Raw genomic sequence first — 21,099 nt, forward strand, 5'->3', positions numbered from 1 at the left:
CTAATTAAAATTCCTAGTTCTCCTCTATTTCCCTCTCTCTTCTCTCTCCTTCCTTCTTGTCTGCAGCTCTGTCCTCCCTCTTTGCCTGTTTCGTGACTTAAAAGGTCCCCAGTATCTGTCTACTAGTGATTCTTCTTCAAAGATCAAAAGCAAAAACAAAACCAGAACAAAATCAACTCCGCGCTCCCCACCCCCAAAGAGCCCTTTCAGATGTGATTTGTTAGTAAGAAGAAGCAGATGGCTCTCAGAGTTTTGTTTTGTAAATAATTATACTTTGAAAGGTAATTCAGCACCGGGTACAAAATCCAAATGTACAAAAGGGTAGAGGCTGAAAACCAAGCCTCTTCCCAACCCCAAGCTATAAAGTTTTTCTCTTTTCAGGTAGTTCCTATTACCAACAGTCAAACATGTGGCTGTTTCCTTGCACACAGTTTTTGGCTTGTTTGTTCTATTTTTTGAAGTTGTTTTTATTATCTCTTTTTATATTTTGGATCATGTCTTGCTATATAGCCCAGTATGCCCTAGACCTTGGTGTATAGCCCAGGCTGTCTACAAACAGCAATGCTGCCTCAGTCTCCTACACTGCTGATATCACAAGCCTGAGTCATGACATCCAGTTCTTTTATTTTTGACACATTGTATTTATTAGTGGAGTATAGCAGTCACCACACCTTGTAGGGGGAATACAGGAACATATCCCTCCTTTCTGCAGGGGCTCTGTACCTTTCCTCCTCCCCTCCCTAGGCTCTGATGTCTCCAATTCTATGTGATCACCTTTAACAATTCTTTTACAGCTATTTATTTTATGTGTGTGTCTATTCTGCCTGTATGTATGTGTGTGCACCATGTGCATCTCTGGTTCCCAGGAAGTCAGAAAAGTATCCAATTCCCTAGAATTTGAGTTTTAGATGGTTTTAGCCACCAAGTGTATGCTTGGAATCAAATCCCGGTCCTCTCCAAGAGTAACAAGTGCTTTTAAATTGAGCTGTCTCTCCAGCCCCATGATCCACATTTTGTGTGAGTGACCTTTATAGCATACACACAAAGTGTATTTTATGCATTGTTGTTTTCACTTGGAGGTAATTCTGTAACCTTAAATATAGTGCTAACTCATTTTGAGAGTTTTCTATAGTTTTGTTTGAGGCTGTAGATTGTAGAATGAGGATCCTAGGTATGAAACTGTATTAGGAAAATTAAATGTTTTCCCTTCACCATACTAATTCACACACACACATACACACATACACACACACACACACACACACACACACACACACACACACACACACACACCACAATGACGTGTGCCAGTATGGACATGTCCCAAAGGAATTTTTCTGGATTCAGAAAGAGATTCCAGCTAATTAGACACACAGTTAACTTAGTCAAGCTTGTCTGCCTTCAAAACTCAGAAGCAATGTTTCTCCCAGTTAGAATTGCTGTTTAGTGAAGCAGCTACTCACAGGAACATACATCTCTTCTTTAGGAGAAACCTTAGAACCATTAAGCCATCCAGAAGTCACTGCTGCCTTGTGTGGTCCAAAATACATCACATTTTAAAGCAGTACAAGGGAGCCATCTTCTTTTTGTTGCATTTTCATTAACTCTGATCATCTCCTTATTGTTTGATATAGCATGCAGGAATTTTCTTGCTTGCTCATGTCCTTTTATTATATTATTTATTGTGTAAGGCAGAATTCATCTCGCAAATAAAAGCTCTGGTTTAAGGTGTGTGCAGGGTAGGGAGGAGAGCTCTTTTGGGGGAAAATACATAATTTGTTTTTCTGTTGCTGAAGAAGATAATACTTTCTTAGGGAAATTTACTCAGGTTTCTGTATATGTGCCCTGTAGGATTCTAGTTTGCATTGGAGTGCACCCAGAAGTAGGGCTCAGGAGAATAAGGTTTAAGTCCAGCTCTTCATCCAGGTGGTGTGATTGAACAACACCATTGTCTGCTTCATCTCTCTATGTCTAGATGTCCTAAGGGATTCACTGAAACTGACTAGGTAAAAGTAGTAGTTTATGTTTATGTCTCACAATAGTCTTCTCTTCCTTGTTCCTTACAGTTGTTGGATTAAAGATGATCGTATCTTTTACATCTCAGTGGTGGCTTATTTTTGCCTCATATTTCTCATGAATCTCACCATGTTCTGCACTGTTCTTGTTCAATTGACTTCAGTGAAATCTCAAAGCCAGAAGACCCGGAAGAAGATGATCTTGAATGACCTCAAAGGCATAATCAGCCTGACATTCTTACTTGGCCTTACCTGGGGGTTTGCCTTTTTTGCCTGGGGACCCGTGAGGATATTTTTCATGTATCTTTTTGCCATTTGCAATACTTTGCAAGGTAACTGCTGCATATTGGCCATAACTGTGACTAGAAAGAATTTAAAGTAGGAAAAATATATACTTCAGGAGAATCCTGCTTCCAGTGGGTCAATAAGTGGTCTTTGGAAATACTACTTAGACATTAGCCTTCATTGAACGAATACACAGCTCTATCTCTTTCTCAAGGGTGGGGGTACATTACAAATGAGCTAGCACGGTTCTTTTCTGTGTAATGTCTGCATCAAACACTGACTGGCAAGGTTTCTTACAGTACTCCTTGTATCAACACACTGTTTTCGTTTTGTTTGTTTTTGTTTTTTGTTGGTGATGCAGGGATTCACCATTATGTTTAAATTTTGAAGTGCACGGTCTAGTTGAATATACCAACTACTAGATAGTAGGCATTGCACTTTTAGCTCCATAGGCTAGAAAATTGCAAAACCACCCAGAAATGAAGCTCAAATCAGAGTCTAGGACCAAAGTTCTGAGTGGGATATGTAAAAATATAAAACATGCTGCTGTTTTTCTTCTCTCTTTCTCTCGCCCTCCATCCCTCCCTCCCCCCCACCCCCGTGCACATATGTTGTATGTTGTGCATGTGGAGACTCATAGGCACACTTAAAGACTGTCATCTTCTAGCACTCATTCCTTTGAAATCTGGACCCGGCTGTCAGCTCCAGCAAGCTCCTGCATAGCACTGAGGTTACAGGTGTACATTCCATTCCAGCTTTTAACATGAGTGCTAAGGATCTGAAAACAGACCCTCGTGCTTGTACAGCCAGTACTCTTACCTGCTAAGCCATCTCTCCTGCCCCTTATGTGCCTTTTTATTGCATGTGGCAGTAGAGATGCGCTTCTTAGGGGCTCTTGACTCAGTACCTTTGCTGGGTGCTGATATTGATTATGACTGAGGTAATGGCTCTACACTGGAAAACGCCACCTGGCTCACACTGAAGTGCTCCGATTTGATATGCTGGCATGTCACAAGAACTAATAACCTTGGTAGAGAGTGCCCGTAGAAGTGGATTGAGATCCTGGGCAGGCTCCTTTCTCAGTGCTAATTCCAGGATCCTCTCTGGCTAAGTAATCTGAGTAGAAATTTGTCCTGAATATTAAAAGTGAGGTTGAAGGAAAACTATAAGGCTGATTAAAACTTGAAAAGGAAGGAGTTATTTTGAAACATCCAGTGCCTCATCCCTTGGCAGAAGGGAAAATGGTAAGTAGAATTTAGTAAATGTTCTCTTAAAGATGAAAGCAAGAGTCTCATACAACCAATTTGAACAAAGGCATGCTGTCTGTCTGTCAGACACACTCTCTGCCAATCAAGTGCTTCTATTCCTACCTACAAGATAGATTGTGTCATTGTATAGCAAGGGTGTTTTCAGAACCTTGAATTTCAAAATAAAGTTACACACACACAGACACACACAGACACACACACACACACACGAGTGTGCACGCGTGCGCGCACTTCTTAAAGAAACATTTGAACAAATTAGCGATTTGAATAACAAATGGCCAATTTCCAACCATGACTGAAAGTAGATGCCTTGTGGTCAGGTGAGAGAAACATTCAGCTTATGACGATTCCATTGTGAAGGAGAGGGTACACATATAAAAATTCTGGTGGCAAACAAAACAAGCCAGTAAACAAACAATCTGACAACTCTCCTCATGCCTATCATATAGTGAATAAGCAAGAAAAGGTGAGCTGCCAGGAGAAGAGAGCAAGCTATCTGGTAGCACACTGGAATAACAGAATAACCTTTAAGTATGAGAGCTCACACAGCCATGTGTGGGAGATCAGAGAAGCAATAGGTGCTCAGGCTTGTTCTCCTCGGGTTACATTGCCTTCCAGGTGACTGTTGCCCAGAAAGAGACAACACTACTGAATTTCGTCACTGCAGTTGTTTGGTTCTACAGAGCAATAAGGCCCTTGGGAGAGTTAGTGAGACATGCTCCAGATTGCTGACTCCCACCTGGAATCAGGGAGTCTCAGGGCTGGGAGGATCTTGCCAATCCAATTCTCCATCAAGTGACAGAAAATTGCTTGACTCTTCCTGCAACTTTCCAGGGACTGAATGCTCACTGTTCCATGAAGCAGAGCATTTAGCGTCTGATCCTCTCTGATTCATATCCCAGTATTCTTCCTTAGATGAGTGCAATGGTTCAGATCCTGAGCCCTTAGTCAGACAGCTCCTGCTCAGGGCTCATGTTGCCAACTCAAGGCGAGCTCTGTGACCTAGGCAAAGTTTACTAAGCATTATGGAGTCTAAAGCTTCTCATCTACAAATGAGAGGGTAGCTTCACAATGCCTGCCACAGTGTCATTACCTAGTAAACACTAGCTGTTGATTTGTTATTGCATGCCTATTCCGGACCCTCCTCCTATCACTTCTAGTTCTGACCTGGCAATCATACAGAACAAGAATAATTTCTCTTCTTTATGACAGCCCTCTCAAATCTGTGACTAATGCTATCACTTCTCCTCATTCTGTATTACTTACCCTAAGTATTTCCTTATCTAGATACAGCATCCCAGCCTTTTCTCATATCTATTAGCATGCTAGTTGACCTTACCTTTGCGTTCTTCTGTGTGTCAGCATCCTTTGAAAATGAAGTTCTTCCTCTGAACTCAACTGGTGAGAGGTATTGGCAAACTAGGGCAAATTTCAGCAATTTATCACTTGCCTCCATCCAAGTTTCTGAACTTTGTACTAGACCTCAGAAAACAGAGTTGGAATCACAACTACTTTGGGGGATGAGGCATGAGAATTGTAAGTTCAGTGCCTTTCTTTCCTAGGCTACAGAGCAAGGGATCTAAGGCCACCCTTGGGACTTAGTAAGACCATGCTTTAGAATAAAAGTTTGTTTTTTTTAAAGAGGACTAGAGACATAGTTCAGTGGCAGAACACATTCCAAGCAGGCACAAGGACCTATGTCCATTCTCCAGTACTTCGCAAAAAAAAAAAAACACTAAAGGAGTAGCTGATATAAACTTTGACTCATTTACCCTTTTGACTTGTGCCCAGTTTACAATGAGTGCTAAGAATAATTTACCTACAGGACAATTTGCCAATGTAAAGAAATAAGTTGAACCCTTTATAGAGAACAAAGATTTCCAAATAGCACTTAAGTCACAAATTATATTTTGAGGTTCAAACAAGTATATTGTTATATTGCTGAGCTATAGACAATTTATGTGTCAAATGTCTGGAAGTTCGAGTCAACAGCTTTCTATTGAACTGCCACACATAATGCTGGGGGCAAAGGGAAAGGTGATATGAAACGGAGACAGAAGCCAGATCTTCAAAGGCTTGACAGCTGGAAGATAAGATGGGTAATATGCAGAGAATTATGTGGCTAAGTAGGGCATATATTATGAGAGGCAAAGTGTTATGGCAGCTCAGAAGTGTGAAGGGTGCTTTTCAGGTTAAGGTATCTGCAAGGGCTTTGTGGATAATGATTTTGGGCATGAACCAAAAAAGTCAGAGTATTGACAAGAATTACTCCCGTCCATTCCACCCCCATCTTGAGGAAACCCAATTAACCCTCAGGGGAATTTTCAGTCAGGACCATCTTAAGTCCGACTTTCATTTCCCCAGGAGCGATTTTACAAGATGAAGATTAAAAAATGTTTCACATTACCAATTGATATCTCTAGCACTTCCCTCTCAGTTGCCGAACAAAGCCAGAACAGGACATGCTTTTCACATGCTTCAGTTATGCCAAAGATCAGGCACATCAGATATTTGTGTAACAACCTACACCCAAAATTCAGTAGCTTAACACTACATACATTTCTAATCCCACACATTGTCTTAGGGTTAGGAATCCATGCATGACTAATCTACATACTTTTGGCTCAAAGACCATTATGAATTTGGAGTCAAGATGTCTTCTAGTCTTCTAGTCATCAAAATCTTGTCCAGGGCTGGAAAGTCTTCTTTCTAGTAGACTCAGTCAATAGCTGGGACTCACCATGTAGGCATCTGTACAGGAATACCAAGATGTTGCCGAGACAAAATGCTTAATCTCTTGAAGAGGGAGTGGATACAGGAGGATGTCTTTTATAGCTTAATAAAGTGACACACCGTGACTTCTGCCACATGTGACTGGTATGTGAGAGGGTGCTGCATGTGAAGGATGTGAATGTTAGTGTGTGAAGATGAGAATCGTTGAATGCTCTCTCTGAGTATTCTAGTAACCCTTACGTCTCATGCGCTGGGATAGATAGCAGCCAATGGAGGAAACAGTGGTGGGTGTGAAGTCTTAATACTGACTTTGTGCTATTGCTGCCATCAGGAAGGTCATAAAGATACCGGAAAGACTTAGTGCCCTTTAGGTTCATTGGAAGCAGCACTGATGGTGACAAGAATAGGTCTGAGTGAGGAGACTGGTACTAACTGGTGCTAGAAGGTGAAAAGACTGATCTCGTTCTCCTGGCTTAGGCTTCCTCATTTTTGTGTTTTACTGTGTGATGAAGGAGAGTGTGAGGGAGCAATGGCACATGCACCTCCATTGCAGATGGTTTCAGCTGGATAACTGTTCAGGTAAGATGTCAACTTGGGTAAGATATTAGATTGAACATAGTTGTATAGAATTGATCATATTAATTTGTCTCCTAATGAATTTATATGACAAGATAACCAAAATAGACACTGCTTCCATGTCATGAAAAAGATTTGTGCTTTTGTTCTAAGAGGGAGGAAGTCAAGGGAGGACTGTGACCTGGGCCATATTTTAACCTAGTAGAGCTTTTGTTTCGGCCCAGATTTCCTGGATTGGTTATCATCTATGTCATCTCACCTGTGATTCAGTTAGAAGAATATTGACTGTGTACTTAATGTGTGTAGTGAGATATCTACCCCGCCCTCACCTGTTGCATTGACCACACCCATTGGGGGTGAGGACAGGTGCAGGGGTGACCTGGGGGAACTAGCACTGGCTCTTGCTTCCTGGTGGGAGACAGAGAGCATCCGGAGGCATCCTTGGGACGGGGACCTGCTGATGGTCATCTGTTTCTGGTGTGAGTGATTTTTCCCTGAATAAACATCCGTCAGCATATTTGTTCTCCCAGATTCTTATTTGTCCACCATAAATGTGCTTCAGGAACTGTCATAGGGCCTTTTGGCCAGTAGCCAACAGTAGGTTGAATGTATGTGAGAAGCAGGGACTGGTGACAGGTGGAGTGAACATGTTAGCATTTCTAAGATGCCTCACAAGTGAGCTGCCTGGGTCCCTCTTCTGATGGGGCTCTCTGCCAACTGGGAGATGTAGTGGCCTCTAATGTTGCCTCTCCACATTGGCAGTTTCCCAAAGGACATCTCCAGTGCAGGCAAACTGGTGTTCTATCATCAAATGATCTCCTCTTCAGTTTTGGCAGCTTGTCTTCATCTCCATTCGAAGCCCAGCCTGCTTCCTTTAGGGAGGCAACATTTGTGTTCTAAAAGTTTACAAGTAGCACCTAGAGATCTGTTCCACTGGGTGTACCAGTGACCTGCAAGTCCTTGTGCTCTAGGGAAAGCAGGCATCCTTGGTAAGTGCATTGGCTTTTCATATATCACACACTACAGGACAAATTTACTTCTCACAACTTCATAGAAAAGCCAGTTTCCAGAATGAACAGAGCTTGAGCATTGGAATTAATATTTTTGGATTTCAAACTTTAATGGTATTATTTAAGGCAGTATAATTTCGATACAACAGTGTCACCCATTTTAAGTGCAGTATTTGATGAATTTTACCTTTAACTTTTTTTCTTGTGTCATTTCAGAAGGGAACAACAGGTTTGGGATAAATGTTAGGTATAAACTGAAGAAAACCCATGAGTCCAAATTACTGACACCATCACTCAAGTCAACAATAAGCAATTCCACTTTCAAATCTATAGGATCTATGCCCAGCACTCCTTCAGAAATAAACTTCCCAAACGGTAAAGCACAAGGCACTGTTGTTTGCATTTGTGTTCCAGAGATATTCAATAACATGAGATGAATATGTTAAGTCTTAGATAACACCTCTTCCTCAAAACAAGTATATAATTTAATATATAATACTATATGATATAATATTATATGTGATATGATATATAATATATTTAATATAATATAATATGATACCTAACATATATATATATATATATATATATATATATATATATATATATATATATATATATCCAGGCAAGCACTAAATTTAATCTACACCTATCTGTTTATCTATCTATCTATAGATCTATGTATTTTCCCACAGATATGTGGAGCTCATTCTCTATATGTATTCTCTATAGAATATATCTATATTATATGTTATAAAATATGTAACTACATTCTATAGATATATTTGGACTCATTCTTAGCTGAGAAAGTATGTGTAGACTGATAGGCTGTTAGATAATGGGGAAGACAGGAGACAGAAAGTTTAGAAACTTAAAAGGCTCTTTTGTAATGATTTATTTATTTTTATTTTATGTGCATTGTTTTTATTTTATTTTTGCATTATATGTATGTCTGTGTGAGGGTGTTTGATCCCCTAGAACTGGAGTTACGTACAGTTGTGAGCTGCCATGTGGGTGCTGGGAACTGAACCTGTCTCCTCTGGAAGAGCAGTAAGGGCTCTTAACTGCTGAACCATCTCTCCAGCCCCTCAAAGGCTCTAAAAATAATTGTCATGGACTATTGAAACCAGAAAGAATCCTAGACATGGTCTAGATCAAATTTCTCATTTTACACAAAAGGAACACTAATCACGGGTAAAGAAAAATACCTATGCACAGTCACTAAGACCATTGGTGGCAGACTGAGCCAGAACTCAGGTCTTAAAGCTCTCACAGATACTGCCTCCTACCATGAATACTTCTTGAGTTACTACCTCAGAAATATATACTTCTAGGTGGAGACAGATGTTGACCTGATGATAGATATTAGGAGGGAAATTGCAGGGAAGGGATGGGTCTACAAACTAAAAGTAGAAAGTCTTCTTGGAATAAAGAAAAATAATAAAGGGAAAGTACAGAGGATCAAGAACTTTTGAAAAGCTGCAATTTAAAAACTGGATGGTGTAGCACATGCCTATAATTCCAGACCTCAGGAGGAAAACAGGAAGTTCTCCCAGATTTGAGACCAGTCTGGACCGTATAATGGGGCCCTACCTCCATAAATAAAAAACAAAACAAAACAAACAACAACAACAAAAATCAAGATTATTGAGTTGATGTTGAGATGACTACATTCTGTTCTACTTGAACTATGGTGCAATAGCTTGTGCTTGCTTTTCTTATGGACCAAACTAAGCCTCAGCTTCACGTACACACAGATTAACTTTCATAACCTGACTGTGATCAGTCTGTCACTTTCACAGTGCTAATGGCAGGACTCAGGATTCCCTCTCTCATTTCTAGATTTTATTACACTGACTCCAAAAACTCATTCTCATTCTATTTCCCTGGCCTATAACTGATTTGGAAACTGCATGGTGTGTTAAAAAGGCTTCGGCTCAAGATGAGATTGTGTTCTTAACTTTGTGACCTGCTTAGAGGTGCATTCTTTATATCCTTAATGTGTATAACTCTACAAACTAGCTGTAAGTCTGGCTGACCAGACTAGGCTGGTTGAATCACACTACATAGTCTTAGTCTCATTCTTGTATGGGAAAGTTAGTGGTATCCATGAAAACAGTCTTTCCCTAGACACTGGCACCCACCAGACTGGCCAGCTAATTACAGATCTTTATTGCTCTTCTTGGAGGCTCTGGAATGCCATATTACAAAGAATGCCTGAGTTGTGGGATCTCCTTAGTAACTAATAGTTGGGGATTATTGGGAAATGTTAGTTTTGCAAAAGGGTATCCTTACTGTCCCAGGGATATTTTAATGCATTAGTAATACGTATCCCAAATGTACATTTACTTTTCTTCAGATGAAACAGTAGCAAATCCATGTCAGACAATTTTAACACTCCTGTACCAAGCAATAGTCCCAGAGAAGCAAGAGGCCTAAGGCCTTTTCCAATGTGCTTGTAGATTATGACTATCTCTGCTACCAGGGCAGGGAAACAGCCATGGGTTCTAAAACTCAAATCTAGATCCTGCCATCAAACTTTTGACAAGCCCAATTTCATTCATTAATCACAGTGAAGAACCATGCCTTTTGTCCTACCAGGTACTTTCAAAGGTGAGAAACTTTCAGAACAGTTCTATCAAATCTATAGGGAATTAACATGTGCTCTCATTCATGAACTTCTCCAAGCTTTGCTGAAGAATGGCCTCCTATAGGTTTAAGATCAAAGTCAGTAATAATACTAACTTTAATTTACAAGTAGGAAGTGCATAGGTACCTGTTGCCTAGTCAGTGCTGTCAGAATTAATTCATCTCTCCCATACTTATGTTAGCAGTATATATTTCACAACCTTCATGTCTTTCTTTAGTCATGGCATCATTCTGTGATATTTTTGTATGTGTCTTGTGCAAAATCCTTTATGCACCTGCCTTAAATGTTCTTTGTTTTCATGCAGGTGACTTTGATGTTGGTCCCTATTCTTTCTCTTCCTTGGATTGTGAAGCTGCACCTACTTTTATAAGAAGAGCATTGCCTGAAGAAATCAAAACAAATTTCATTCAGAAACAAAGATCATTTTCAATAAATGTCAGCAGAGACGCTCACCTAACTCCAAGCCCTGGATTGGGAGAAATGTTCAATTTGTGAAGCAAATGTGCCCCTATCTTGTATTCTAACATTGTTTTGGGAGATGCAGAATGAAATTGTGTTTAGTAAATATTGAACTTGGAATAATTCTCTTCTTCCTTGTCTTGTTAACCTTTCTTATTAAATACTTTGTGCTACATAGAAAGAAGACAATGAAGAAAAGACAGTCCTTTTAAGATTTATTTATTTATTTTATGAGTATGAGTTTGTGCCTATATGAATGGATATGTGTTAAATGCATACACACACTTTGTGGGTGGCTGATGTCTAACCTGGGTCATTTGCAGGAGCAGTAAATGCTGCTCTTTAACTGCTGAGCCACCACCTCTCCAGCCCCAGTTTTGGTTTGATTTTTAAAGAGGAGATTGAAGCCCACGTATAACACATTAATGGAGAAATGTCCATAACATTGGAGATTTTGTTTAAAAAAAATGTTGTGTGTATGGCCTAAAACAAACAAAGCCAAGGTCTTTATTGCTCTGTCTTGAAAGGCAAAAAATTCCAGGTGACCAAAGTGTCAGGATCCCTAGCTGTCTGGATACCCACAGAAGTAGGTAGAAAAGCCAAGAGGTAAGAACTTCTGAAAAAAAAAAAAAAAATCCCTGCCTTGTTTGCCTGTCATAAAACACCCTAAATCCTTTGATTGAAACCCCTTATTTAAACATGTTCTTTGGAAGGGTGAATCATCTATTCACACATGCAGGGATTCCATGGTGGAGACTATTTCTCAGCCAAGACAGTCCCCCAGGGGGTAGCAAGCGGGGTCCTGATGAACATAACAGAACAGGAACTAGCTGAAGCTGTTGGCTCTCCAAGAGAAACAGAGGAGGAGGAATGGATGTGGGGGGTAGAGGGAGGTGGAAATGACTGGGAGGAGGGAGGAAAAGCTGTATTAGGGATATAAAACCAAAAACAAAAATTAAAACAACAAAGAGGATTAAAAGGTAGGTCAGAACAAGCAGCATGGAAGCGCCTGGGACAAAGAATGTCCATCTGAAGATAACCAAATGAGCAAAGAAAGTGAAGTCCCATGGCTTTGTGTTCTATGGCTAAGCAGGATGAGAGATCTTTTGTATTTGCTTTGGATGGGTTGCATGCATGCGTGCGTGCGTGTGTGCATGCGTGTATGTGTGTGTGTGTGTGGGTGTGTGTGTGTGTGTTTGTGTAAGGACTAATGCATAAATGATTGCCAAAATATCCTGCATATTATACATCTTTGAAATCAATACCATTAAATTACTGCCACCAAAAAATAGAACTAAGAACAAGATTTGCAATTCAAAACAAGGGTTGCAATTCAGAAGTCTAAAAACACTATCACCAGCACCATCCACAAAATAACCTATACATTCTGACGAAGATTTGATTTGGGGGATCTTTTGGCTATAAAATGTCCGAAGTTGTATTTATCATTAACAAGTAATAAGATCCTGATTGTTCAGCTGCCACTGAGATGAGTTCACAGCTTGACTCTAATGCCCTGACTAATGTACTGTGACAAACAGGAACATCGTTTTATGTTAAGAGTTCATGATTCCTGTCATGACTCTTCCTGTTAATTAGTAAAATAATACTAATAGTAATAATAATTAATAAAAAACAACTTTCTCCCAATTAGATAACAATTTGAAATGACAGGGACAATACAGGTAAATGTCTATATATTACATGTTGATTTGTCCTTCATGGACCACAGAATGGTTGATACTTTTCTTTATGAATATGGACCCAAGAAATTCTGGAAAGGAAGCTCCAGAATATTTATACAGCTTTTAATCAACACTCAATTATTCCCTTTATGTGGAGAGAAAGTTAGGCACATGAAACTTAGTCTATTCTCTCCAGAGGATTTTTGACTAGAGAGAGCAGGCATGCGTACTGCAACAGAGAATGAATAACACATGGTTGTGGTGGAAGACAAGTGGATCATGGGAAGAAAATAATGCAGGCTCTACTTGGGCTGGAACTGGAGGCTGGGCAGCTTGAGGAAGGCAAGAGTCCATTTCTAATCTAACAGACTCATTTAGCCCTGGCCAACAGACTTATGAAGCCTGTAGGCATGCTGGCAAAGACCAAGTGGCACAAACACCAGGGCTCACGAGGTTCTTCAGTAAGACTCCAGTTTTTTGCAGGTTTTCTCAGAGATAAAAAAGGTGACTGTGGCCATCTGTGGAGGCTCACCTATCTACCTTACATCTAGAGATACACAGGAAGGTAGGGGAGAATGAAAGGGCTAAGGAAGGTTAGGGTTCTATTTATATTGTCAACAGCTCAAGCCTATGATTAATTGGCGTCTTCCTGGCCATTTCTTTTCAGCATTTAGGGGGCACAAAGAGTCTAGAACGATAGCGAAAGGTCCAGGTTACACCTCAATTGGTTTGGTAAACTAAGTGAAATAGCATAAGCTCACATTCAGAATGTCTAGCACTTCCTTGATACCCTGTACTTCCCATGTGGATATCAGTGTGTGCATGAATGAATGGAGTGAAATTGTGAATGAAGACAAAAGGAGGAGAGACAGTGCCCTCACTACTTCAGGAAGCAAGATTTTCCAAGAGGGAACGCTATTGGAATTGAAAGACTCAAGGGCTGAGAATCCGTGACAGTCACTGAGATAAGAACAGATGGCGTGTCATCCTTCCTTAGCTGTTATATTTAAATGAGTGGGCACAGGGTGAGAATGATAATTGCTTTCACCAATTCCTGCCAGAATTGGTCAATGGATAGAGTCTTTTGCCTCCCTTTAGCTGGAAGTATGGGAAATCTTTATTATTATTATTTTATAAAAATATTTTATTGATTATTTGGGAATTTCAAATCACACACATTTCTCAGTCCTTCCATGTCCACGCACCCACTCTGGTGACATCCCCCCCGAAAGATAAGTAGAAATTAAAATTAAAAAATAAATCACAAAACAAGTCCAATTTGTATGATCTATATACTCACTGGAGCATGGTCAAGCACAGTGGCCTGCCCCTTAAATAGAATCAAGGCATTCCTCTCCCACACTGAATTATGGGAAATCTTGCCTTTTTCAATATGTCCTTAGAAACTTTCATTAGAAAGCTGGAGGTCATATCAGTAAGCATTTAGCTATTCTTAAACAAATTCATAGACTAAGATCTTTTATACAGAGGCAATTTCTGCTTAAATCAACAAATGAGTGAGCAATTTAAATTCCCAGATGAACTTTGATATTTGAAAACCAATCTATAATTAAGTAAGATAGTTAGGTCAGCTGTCAAATTAAACAATTACTCTAATCTCAGAATCTTTAAAGTTTCTGTATGAGTCAATTTGCAACAAATAATTATAGTATATGAATTAATACATATGAAAACTCTTCATGCTCTATCACCGACTTTACATTTATAGCCCTTGTTTTGTCTTCCCTGTATATGTGTGTGGTGTTTATACATACATGTATTTGTGTGTTCACATGTGTGTAAGTACATGTGTTGAAGTTTGAGTGATTTCCTTGATTGTGTCCAACTTTGTTGATGCAGAATCTCTAGCCTAACTTACCAAGTCTGGCTAGGTCTGGCCAGCCAGGTGGCCCCAAGTATCCTCTGTGTCACTTCATAAGTGCTGCCTCACCTGCCTGTGGGTTTGAGGGTTCTGCATCGTGACCCACAAAATACTACAGCAAGCCCTTTATTTGCAGAGCCTTCCCCCCAGTACACTCTCGTTTTTTTTTTATCTTTTTTTTTTTTTTAAAAGAAAAGTCTAACTTTGAAACTATGCTGGCCTGGAACTCTTGATCCTCTTGCCTCAGCCTCCTAGGTACTGAAATTGCAGGTGTGAGTCACCACACCCTGACAGGAATGTCTTTTTAAGGATAGGGGCCATCCCTCTGAAATGAATCATCAAGAAATCTAATGTTTCCATCTCCCTAGTCTTTGTGGGACACAATGAGCCCAACTTTAAGTACATTTTTTTTTCTTTTTTTGCAAACACAGATCTCCAAATGAAATGGATACCTTTTCCCTCAGTTTCCTCCAGTGAGTTTTCTCTTGTTTGTTTCAGCACTTAAAACTCCTTCAGTTGTTTAGACAGAGTTGAGTTCAAGACTTCTCCTCTACTACAGTAATGCTGATACTCATATTGTAATATGATGAAGTCTTTTTGCCTGTTTAAAAATAAGAATGCATAAGTATATGAAGAACAATATGGAATTTTTCAGATTCAAAAGGTGCTTAAGGTGAATAGGCACATACTTCCCATTGCTATGTAAATGTCACAAAGGAGCCCTCCCTCTCCGCATGTTCTTGCTATACTGTTAGTGCAGCCAGGACAATACTTCTGCTAGAACTCTGTGGTTGCCAGCAACAGAAAAACAGTTGTTTCTGAACTGACCATGTTGTCCACTCCATTTAACCAAGCAAAGGGACCTTGTGAGGACATTTTTGCAACTAAATTCATTTGTGAAAAGGTTACCGAATAAGGCACAAAATAAGATATAGGTGTATAAAGCAATAAGCTTTATATTTTCCTGGGAACAGTTTCCTGGCAAGGGAACTTCTCATGAGAGCATCACTCTTTGGAAGTATAAACAGAGATCTCTTGTGTTTCACATTACTAGTTTAGACTCAGCTCTAGGGTACTGTGCTATACTGAACACCGAGTGGGAAATGTGATGCCCAAACTTTTAGGGGGGGGGCTTTTTTTTTATAATGCTGGGGAAATTTTTCTATGTGTCATTCTTCCACAAATTCCCACAGTGGAGATGGCATTCTACAAGAAAGTATTATATATTGTTGGGAATGAAGAAGGAGAGGATTTAAAAAACTGTATAGCCTTACACATAATGTAGGTCTCAGAGTTGTCCAGTTTAGTAACACAATTTTTTTAGGGAAGATAGCAGTGCTTAGATGAGGAAGTCTCTTTCCCTACCACCTCGAGTTCTCACTCATGTACTCACTTGCCTTGTGTAAGCCAGAGGTGAATCAGGAAGGGCTGAGCAGGCTGAGTTCAAGATAAATGTGTCAGAACACTAGAGAAGAGCACCTGTTTGAAGATGTAATCTCAGCAGAGTGTGCTGGCTCCCATCTGTGAGCCTAGCACTTGGGAAGCAGATACAGGGACTTGCCACAAGTTTGAGGCCAGCCAGGTCTACATGGCAAGTTTCAAATGCGCCAGAATTATGTAAGGAGACTCTGTGTTAACACAGGAAGTAGAGAGAAGGAAGCAGACAGAGAGGCGATCTCCAGAGATTTGTGGCACTAGCTTATGGAAACATGCTTGTTTGTCTTTGTCACTGCCTTGCCACAGCTCTTTGGACCACTTCACACCTAAGTAAACTCCTTAAAGCTCTTTTCCTGGTAGCACCAAAAGCTGTCTTCTAAGAAATTTCCTAAATGGTTCAGCTGTCTCTGTAGATTTTCCCATCATGATCTTGACCTCCCTTGCTCATATGTTCTCTCCTCCCTCTCTTCACATGGATTCCTGGTGCTTGGCCTGGTTCTTGGCTGTGGACCTCTGCATCTGGCTCCATCAATTACTGAATAAAGGCTCTATGATGTTATCTGGGGTGTTCTCCAATCTGATTACAGGAGTTGGCCAGGGCAGGCATCCTCTCTACTGTTGCTAGGCGTCTCAGCTGGGCTCCTCCGTGTGGACTCTTGGCAGTTACCCCGGCACCAGGTTTCTCCCTAAGCCCATAGTGGCTCTCTCTTTTAAGACATCTCTTTCACTGCTCTTCCACCGCATCCCTCCCCACCCAGGCCACCTCATTCCTCCGGTTCTCATCCCCCTCGCCTCCTCCTCACCACCCTCTCTCCCGGTTTGCCCCGTAGATCTCACCTAATTTCTCTTCCCAGGGTGATCCATGCTTGTGGAAACTTCTGATGTACAACTGTGGAGACTCCAGGGGCCCTAACTACGCCTTCCACATGTGGGAGACAGTTGTCAAGCTTGGACTATCAGATGGCCCCTGGCAGTAGGACCATGATACAAACCTGGTACCTGAGCTGGTTTGTTGAAACCCATTCCTAAGTGTGAGATGCCATGCTCAGTGGTAGTAGGACCATGATATAATCCTGCTACATAACTAGCTTGTTAGAGCCCATTCTCTATGGTGAGATGCCATGCTCAGTCTTAATTCATGGGAGAGGGGTCTGGCCCTGCCACAACCTATTGTACCAGACTATGTTGACTCCTTATGGAAGCTCTTACCCATGAGGAGGAGTGGACTGGAGGTGGGCTAGTGGGGAGGTAATGGAGTGGGAGGAGGGGTGGGAGTTGGAATAGAAAATGAAATAAAAAATGGAAAAAAATAATTTTCCTAAATGCCAGACAGCATATAAAGATCCCTTTAGGGTCTTCAGCTGGGGTTAGGAAAGGCTGTTGTCAGAAATGGAAAGCTAGGAGAACTGCTTATCTTTCCCATCGCTCTGTGCTAACAGCATAGTACTTCCAAGGTAAGAGTCATAGAAAAGTGGGAGGCAGTGGTACTCAGGGCCCCAAATTGGATAAGCCTGGTTTGTTGTATGTTAATACAGACTCAGGCCAATGCATGGTGGTGCTGGCCCATAATCCAAGAATCTGGAGGCTAAAACTGGAGGTGGATGAGTTCAAGGTCTGCCTGCAATACAGACTAAGTTCACGGCTATCCTTGACTAAAATTCATGATCCAGGTCAGCTAGAGATACATAAAGAGACTTCCTTTAAAAAGGGCTAGAGATACGTAAAGAGACTTCCTTTAAAAAGGGCTGCAAATGTGTGTTAGTAGTACAGTTTACAAAGCCCTGGCTTCAGCCTGGCATTGGTGGTACATGTCATTAATCCTAGCAATTGGGAGGCAGAGGCAGGCAGATCTCTGAATTTGAAGTCAGCCTGGTCTACAGAGTGAGTTCCCAGAGATCCAGGGCTACACGGAGAAACCCTGTCTTGAAAAACCAAAATCAAAAACATATCCCTGCCTCCAATCCTTAGGATAGAAAAAGAGATTTGAACAACAACAACAATAATAATAATAAAACAGACTTCAAATAAATCAATAATAAACAGTGAGTTCAAATATTGAAAATACCTTCTTATATAAATGCAAGAGGAATGTACAGAGGTTTTCTGAGCATACCCAGTCTTATGAAAACCATGATGCAAATTGAACAAATAGTTTGGACTGGTAAATTCCCACGTTTCTAAGATTTACTTATATTAACTTAGTATTTGTCATAGAAACAAAGTTGAGGACTCTTGCTTATATCCCACATTATTTAGAGGTGAAGGGAGGCAAGACTGAAGGATGCGCTACATTAATAGGGTGACGGCACTCAAATCAGGAAACAAGGTAGATAGATGGTTAGATAGTTTTCTCCTTCAAATTGTTATCCAGCTCATCCATCATGCTCAGTTGGTTGTGGGTAGCAATGGGACTAGAAATGGAAATGAATTTCAGTTGCAGTGAATTTTGATGAGGGTCTAGTTCATGCAAGAAAGATTTTTTTTTTTGAATCCTCAGCCCACAAATTCCCAGAAGAATAGACACTTTAGCTGCAGCTACAGGGAAAGAATAAAGATCCAGTATAAAACCTTCAATACTGGTTCTTTCAAGAGGAGAGAGAGAAGGTTACAGTGAACCATATTTCTCTGACCCACACCACCTAACAAATCACATTGTGGACTTGATGTCAATGGACTATTTCCTAGCATTAGGGTTGGTGACTGTGCAGAGAGTGTGAGTGTGTGTGTGTGTGTGGGGGGGAGTTGCTTTTTCTTTGTCTCCTCTAGACCCTATTCCAGAAAAGAAACAGGTAAAGTTTCAGACAAACAGTGATGTTTGACATTATTTAAATCTGTTATCTAATCAAGCATGCCATGCTGATCACTATGGATAATTCTTAGTGCTCAGTCCTATGCGAAGTGCTTTACAGGAAGGAATATTTGGTGACATAAAAGCCATAGTTCTATCTATAAAAAGCAGGCACTGTCTTTGGGATGATAAAACAACTAAATCTGCAATAATTTCTGCATATGTTAACTCTTCAAATCATGTGAGAGAGCCTTTTAGGCATAACTCATAGTAGCCTTTCAATTACTTATCTAATTTGAGAAGTATTTATTGAGCATTCACTATGTTCAAGGAATTGGAAAAGGCACACACAACTCATACAATTATGTGGGAAGCAGACAATTAGATTTACAGTGACAATACAGTGTGTGATATTCTCATAAGTCAGTTAGGTCGTTTATAAACTTGGTAGTTTCTAATTGAGTTAAATATACCCTATGACCCAACCCTTTCACTCCTGTGCACAGAGAATGAAAAAAAAATGGACTCACAAAAATATTTGTACACAAATGTCCATTGATACTTTATTCATAATAGCCCAAACAGAGAAATAATTCAAATAACCTCATGGTAAAAGGACAATTTGTGAAATAGTCATATAGGATAATATTTCTAGCAGTAAACAATGAACTATGTCTAACTAGGACAATATTATGAATAAATATAAAATGTGCAATGTCAAAGAAGCTAGACACCAAATGACTTGTATGATTTCATTCATTTGAACAAAACCCATGAAGTTCTTAGAAAAAAAAAACAACTCAGAATTGTTGTGATCTCTGGGGAATTGCTACATACAGGAAAAAGGTACAGAAGGGAACCTTCTGGAGAAATATAAATGGCATACATCTTTACAGAGATGCTGACTACATAAGTCTTTGTATTTACAAAAAAAAAATCACCCAGTAGCACACTCAAAATATTGTGCTTTACCATATGTAAATTGTTCCTCCATTAATAAGCAGAGGTAGGAAATATTTCAGAGAGTACATCAGTAATGCACACAAAACTTTAATGTATTATATAGGTTTAGCTCACAAATCCCACTTCTAGCACTGTATCTAATCAAAAAGATACAAAAATTTGTGGTAAAGGTTATTTATTGCAACCTTGAGATAATGAAAACTGAAAAGATCATTAAATTTCAGATGTAGTCTGTACATAGCACAGAATAATAGCACATGGCCAACAAAAGACTGAATTATGGCAATGTGGTTAATAATTCAGATACCTACAATGTATTTTCTGCAAAAGATAAAGCATATGTAAAAAATATAAGTATATGTGTATATCTACATATATACACATAAAATCTGCTAGCATATACTTACCATAATTAATAGTTGTTTACCTCTCATGATAGACATGGCTAATATTTTTATTTTTTGTTTTGTATATTTTGTATTGCTTTACTTTTGATACCAGGAATCTGCAAGTTCTATAATGTTAAAATTTACTGATAGGAAAACCATATTCTGTGTAATGAGTTTCCTTGAGATAATATCAGTGGAGGTGACCAAAAGGGGGTTGTTGTAAAAGAAGACACATTCAATTTTTTCACAAAGGGTTTTGAGATGCCTCAGGGATGCTTAGGGGGAGATGTTAAAAAGGGAGTTAGCTATGCAAATCTGGAGCAGAGAAGACTAGTTAGGAATGGAGACAGAGATACAGGGAATACACATGTCAATCAAAGCCAGGATGAGATTTCGGGGCGGCTGGGGGGGGGGAGAATGAAGAGAACTAGTGTAAATGGGCACCTTGAAAGAAAGGTCAAAGAAGTAGGCAGATAAATTTGGAGAACGAGGTACCATGTGACCCAGGGAAAGAGAGGTTCATAACAGATGATGTGCTCAATGGTGACAAATGCTGCTGAGTGTGTGAGTCCTCTCAGGAGAGAAATGTGGCTTATCGCTTTAGCCACAAAGGAGCTTTGATGAGATCAGGCACCACTGAGGAGTGAGGAAGGGGAGGGTAAGTGCAGTTCTTTCTGTAGGTTGCTCGCGCTCTGAGAGAAGAGGTCAATGGGTTGGATTGAGCTTAAAAGAAGCTCTGATTTTAGTTTTTAAATCGGCATAGAAAGTTCTATGTATCATAATGACAAAGACGGGTGTTAAAAATATAGTCTTAAGATCAGCCAAGACCCAAACAGTTTCACAGGGTCAGGGAAGTAGTTGGATGGTGATGCTGTGTGTAGCACAGATGGATGCATTCCTCTTACACAGAGTGTAGACACCCCATTGTAATAAGAAGGAAGGAGACAAGGGTTGGCACG

General features: G+C 40.1%; 1 protein-coding gene across 1 annotated transcript in view; it reads left to right on the top strand.

Annotated features, from left to right (window-relative positions):
- Positions 1–11,032, top strand: part of Adgrg4 (adhesion G protein-coupled receptor G4) — a 110,313-nt gene extending 99,281 nt beyond the window's left edge. Inside the window, exons 20-23 of the mRNA XM_051179119.1 lie at positions 2,067–2,347; positions 6,779–6,887; positions 8,117–8,262; positions 10,842–11,032. Coding sequence (XP_051035076.1) covers positions 2,067–2,347; positions 6,779–6,887; positions 8,117–8,262; positions 10,842–11,032 — 727 coding nt within the window. The remainder of the gene's footprint in view (positions 1–2,066; positions 2,348–6,778; positions 6,888–8,116; positions 8,263–10,841) is intronic.
- The last annotated feature ends 10,067 nt before the right edge of the window (positions 11,033–21,099 follow it).

This window comes from Phodopus roborovskii, unplaced genomic scaffold (genome assembly GCF_943737965.1).
Source record: "Phodopus roborovskii unplaced genomic scaffold, PHOROB, whole genome shotgun sequence".
NCBI lineage: Eukaryota > Metazoa > Chordata > Mammalia > Rodentia > Cricetidae > Phodopus > Phodopus roborovskii.